Here is a 4,028-nt window from a genome sequence, read left to right as displayed (position 1 = left end):
AACATAAGCCTCATGTACAAAACTTAAATTATATTTGTGTACTATAGTACGCAATTTAAAAGAAACCGCTTTGAAGATGGAAAACTTAAAGCAATAGTCAGCATTGACATAGATCTCTATCTCTTTTACCAAAGTAATGTATGTATGTACTAAGCTTTCAATGAAGGAAATTTATTCATATGAAGACAACTATCAGATAGACGCACACACAGTCATATTAATATGCATTTGCGGTTTTGAACTGTTTCACTATTCAGTTTTCACATTACATTCCATTCGATTCATCTACCATGTATTTGTTCTACAGGAAAGGTTAAACATTTTTCGTTTTCCTTAAGGTCATAATAAATTGGTGTAACTGAAATTTGCTGTTCTTTTTTTTAGGCGGCGTTTCTCAAGCAAATGTACCATTTGTGGGTCCCGATGAAGTGCCACCACCGTATCAGGCCAACACTGGCACCGGTGTACCAATGGTTACATGCCGCGTGTGCCAAAATATGATCGATATCACAACAAAACGAGATCAGCACGTAGTGAAATGCAGTCATTGCAATGAGGCAACGGTAAGGATTTAAAAGCACAATTCAAGCAGTTAAATTGGCATTCAATTTTAAACTTTTATTTTTAGCCAATACGCAACGCTCCTCCAGGCAAAAAGTACGTGCGTTGCCCATGCAACTGTCTGTTGATTTGCAAGAGTTCATCGCAGCGCATTGCTTGTCCTCGGCCAAATTGTAAGCGCATTATTAATTTAGCACCAAGTCCGGTTACGCCACCCGTACCGGCCATGCCGGGCATGTGTCGTGTTACTTGCGGTCACTGTTCAGATACATTTCTGGTATGCACCATAGCTAAAGTGTTCTTTTTATTGTTTGTAAATGTGATTCTTGAAAAAGTAAATTTTTTTCTTGCAGTTTAACACATTTCACAATGCTCTAGCGCGTTGTCCCCACTGCAGGAAAGTGTCATCTGTTGGCTCGCGCTTTGCTTGCGGACGCGGTATGTTGTTCGCTGTACTTGGACTGTTGTTTCTCATTGCGGGCATTGGTATTACTGTTGGCACATACAAATATGCACAGGTATAGAATTTTTGCCTTCCATATGCATATTTGGAAATTTTGTTTTAACTCATGCATTTCGTTTGGTATTTTACAGGATCACGGTGGTATTATAATTGCTTATGTTGGCCTCTTTCTGATCGCAGCCTTTTTATTAGCACGTTCGGTTTACTATTTCCGTTTAAAAGTGAGCGCCATAGACGGTCCAATGTAAGGGCGAATTTAAATGTTTTTGTATCATTCCTTTTGATATTAACAAAACAATTGAAAACATAAAAAACGTATATTCATATAAACAAAGCCAGAGGGTAGTAAGCGAAAAGCAACTAAAAAGGCAGGCATAAAAGAGCAAAGAGTACTACTTTTTACACATAACATTCAAAGGAAATTTAAATTGATGCAAGATCCAAAAAAGGTACACCGTAACTTCGCAAAATAAATATGCAATCGAACAAAGCTGTATTGTAATTGCAAACGAAACTCGAGTGCGTGAATAACTACATTAAACTACACAATTTGGATTAAAAACATAGACTTAGTCTCAATAAAGTAAATAAGTGCTAATGCATGTAAATGTTAGCATGAAAGCTATAATTTTAAATAAAAAATAAAACAACATGCAAAATCTGTAAACTTTTTGTATAACAGTTTAAAAAAATTAAATTGATTTCACTTGTTTAGCAAATATCTGGTACTCGTAAGGACCAAACTGAAAATTTAGTTTACTTGAAAAGCGCGCCCAAACATCGCATTAAATGCGGAAATATGCTGCACTAGTAGAAATACGGCAATCAAAAATGTGAAGACTAATTTTTCATTTGGAAAGTACACAGTTTTACAAAGAAGCTAAACGTTTGGAAACTCAATTCACATGTTTGTTAGGTTAAATGTCGGGCTACAGCACTCTGCTTTATATATATATATTTTTTTAATTTGTGATTAGTCCTTTTTGCTTACCCTTTTGCTACTGTAATTATTTTATCGTAAACTCCATATGTATATGCTTGTAATCTTTGTTTGTGAAAGTTTATGTTCTCTGGCTAATACATATTCATGCATACAACAAAGCAGTAAGCTAAGATTATTCAACTTTAAAAACACACAAAAAAAAAATGAAACGAAAATCCCCGCTTCCGTTGCAAATCATCGTAGATTTATAGTCTAACAAATATAAAACGACAACATTTTGCTGTATGTTGACAATTTTCACGTGTAAGAAGTTGTTTCGCGGCTGGCGTAAAATGATGTTTGTTATAATTAGCTTATAATAATTTGGGTCACTCAACAATGATAAAAGAAAATATGTATTTATAAAAAATAGCAATTACGAGCCTCGAATTTCTCAAACGGTTCACGCTAATGAAAATGCATTCGCCAGTGTAGAAAAAAGGCAAATAAACCGGAAAACAAATCTGAATTCTATAAAAAAAAACATTTAATATTTACAAATATGATTAAATGAAATATTATGGAACTTATACAATTATATTTAGATTATTACGATATACTGTAAATAAATAAAGTTAAAACCAAATAAAATTGTGGTTGTCGTGTATGCAGTTGCGTAGCTCTCTAAATTTAGCCTAACGATATCGATGTTTTGAGGGCCATAATACAAAGGGTAATAATAATGGAATACTATTGATTACTACGGGATAGCATGCACATTTTCACTGGAGTCATCTCTGAGGAATTTCGCTTCTTGATCTACCTACATACACATTTTCCTTTCATTATTGCCGTTCCTTGTAGCTGTCGGACTTGAAATAGTTTAATTTATTATATATCTCTGAACTAAGAATTTTAACACTGGTCTTAAAATTCTCATTCATATTGATATTTATTGTATAAAACTAGCCTAAAGTTGGGTACGTATCATCCTCAAAAATATACTGCAAACTTCTGAATCATTTCACTATAACAATTTCCGTAGTACCGCCAGGAGGACCAGCTTCGAGCAGCGCTTGCTTAACATCATCAATTTTTATATCTTTGTCTTGGCAAATTAAGTTCAGAAAGTCCAAAAATTCCTCGAAATCCAAACGCCATTTTCTTAAGATAAGCAATTTGAAAAAGAGTTAAATTATATCATAAAAAATCGCTCAAAATTACTTGAATTTCATATAAGTCATGCCCGTTTCTGTCATTGTAAAAACCGTTTTTAACAGTTTCGCCTGATCCAGCCAAAAATCTATTTGTGATAAGAGTATACTCTCATACATTTCATTATCTAAATCCAAAGCGTTGAGGTTATTGTTGGCATAAAGTATAAAGAGACTTTCGATTGTATGGTTCTTTTCTTTATTTTCATCATCATCGGCCATGGCTCACGTACTATTAATTTTCACTTTATGCAAAAATGTGAAAATTTCGAGGTCAAACAGAGAAATGACGAAAGATGTTTGGAATTTGATATACTTTGTTTTTACTAAAGACATTTGAGATTCGATATTGGCATGGTAACCTCGTAATTTTTTGTTCTATATATACAGTGACTGTCAATCAAAATCGTACAGTATTTTTTTCATAATTTGAAAATATGTTTTATTTAAATTTTATTAATTTTTAATAAAAATGTAGTTCATACTACTGCAAAATCCATAAAACAGAAAGTTTCTAACTTTGTTACAACTAAAAAAAAATCGTCAAATTTTCATCAAAATTTAACACTTTAAGTTTAGAAGTTTTAGAATTTTTTGGGTATGCAGTTTTATAGCCCATACAATTTTATAATAAAGTACAAGTTTGAAGCAGAGCTGTTAATTTTTCTTACATAACCCAGCAATTAAATAATTAATTATAATTAAAAATAATAAAAAACAAGTAAGAAAGTCTAAGTTCGGGCGGAGCCGAACATTAAATACCCGGCGCAAGTATTAAAGATATGTTTTCCACCTTGCCGAAAGCTACCGCTACATGATATGCCGGGGTGTATACATTTTAAGTAAATTAGCGTCCCTAAATTTCGAC

At 33.0% G+C, this 4,028-nt stretch overlaps 2 protein-coding genes across 2 annotated transcripts; one reads left to right on the top strand and one right to left on the bottom strand.

Moving 5' to 3' along the window:
• Nucleotides 1-25: 25 nt before the first annotated feature.
• LOC118745974 (type 1 phosphatidylinositol 4,5-bisphosphate 4-phosphatase-like) lies at nucleotides 26-2,480 on the top strand. Its single transcript, XM_036479666.1, has 5 exons — nucleotides 26-312; nucleotides 385-563; nucleotides 629-838; nucleotides 915-1,079; nucleotides 1,156-2,480. Exons 1-5 carry the CDS (start codon nucleotides 291-293, stop codon nucleotides 1,270-1,272), a joined length of 693 nt encoding a protein of 230 aa, XP_036335559.1. The 5' UTR covers nucleotides 26-290; the 3' UTR covers nucleotides 1,273-2,480.
• A 324-nt stretch (nucleotides 2,481-2,804) lies between these two features.
• On the bottom strand, nucleotides 2,805-3,451 carry LOC118745975. The gene is made up of 2 exons (XM_036479667.1): nucleotides 3,171-3,451; nucleotides 2,805-3,110 (listed from the first exon to the last, which is right to left on the bottom strand). The coding sequence occupies exons 1-2, from the start codon at nucleotides 3,380-3,382 to the stop codon at nucleotides 2,966-2,968; spliced, it is 357 nt and encodes a 118-aa protein (XP_036335560.1). The 5' UTR covers nucleotides 3,383-3,451; the 3' UTR covers nucleotides 2,805-2,965.
• Nucleotides 3,452-4,028: the final 577 nt, after the last annotated feature.

This window comes from Rhagoletis pomonella, unplaced genomic scaffold (assembly GCF_013731165.1).
Source record: "Rhagoletis pomonella isolate Grant_MI unplaced genomic scaffold, Rhpom_1.0 Rhpom_scaffold_00010, whole genome shotgun sequence".
Taxonomy (NCBI): domain Eukaryota; kingdom Metazoa; phylum Arthropoda; class Insecta; order Diptera; family Tephritidae; genus Rhagoletis; species Rhagoletis pomonella.
Note: the sequence above shows the minus strand (reverse complement) of the source record. Positions and strands in the feature narration are given on the sequence as shown.

What these genes read in the sequence shown, in the direction of transcription:
- LOC118745974 (XM_036479666.1), top strand. Translation starts at nt 291, where the DNA reads ATGTATTTGTTCTACAGGAAAG. An exon ending in GTATTTGTTCTACAGGAAAG is followed by an intron (nt 313 to 384) that starts GTTAAACATTTT and finishes TCTTTTTTTTAG; the next exon opens with GCGGCGTTTCTCAAGCAAAT. An exon ending in ACTGTTCAGATACATTTCTG is followed by an intron (nt 839 to 914) that starts GTATGCACCATA and finishes TTTTTCTTGCAG; the next exon opens with TTTAACACATTTCACAATGC.
- LOC118745975 (XM_036479667.1), bottom strand. Translation starts at nt 3,382, where the DNA reads ATGGCCGATGATGATGAAAATAAAGAAAAGAACCATACAATCGAAAGT. An exon ending in ATGACTTATATGAAATTCAA is followed by an intron (nt 3,111 to 3,170) that starts GTAATTTTGAGC and finishes GCTTATCTTAAG; the next exon opens with AAAATGGCGTTTGGATTTCG.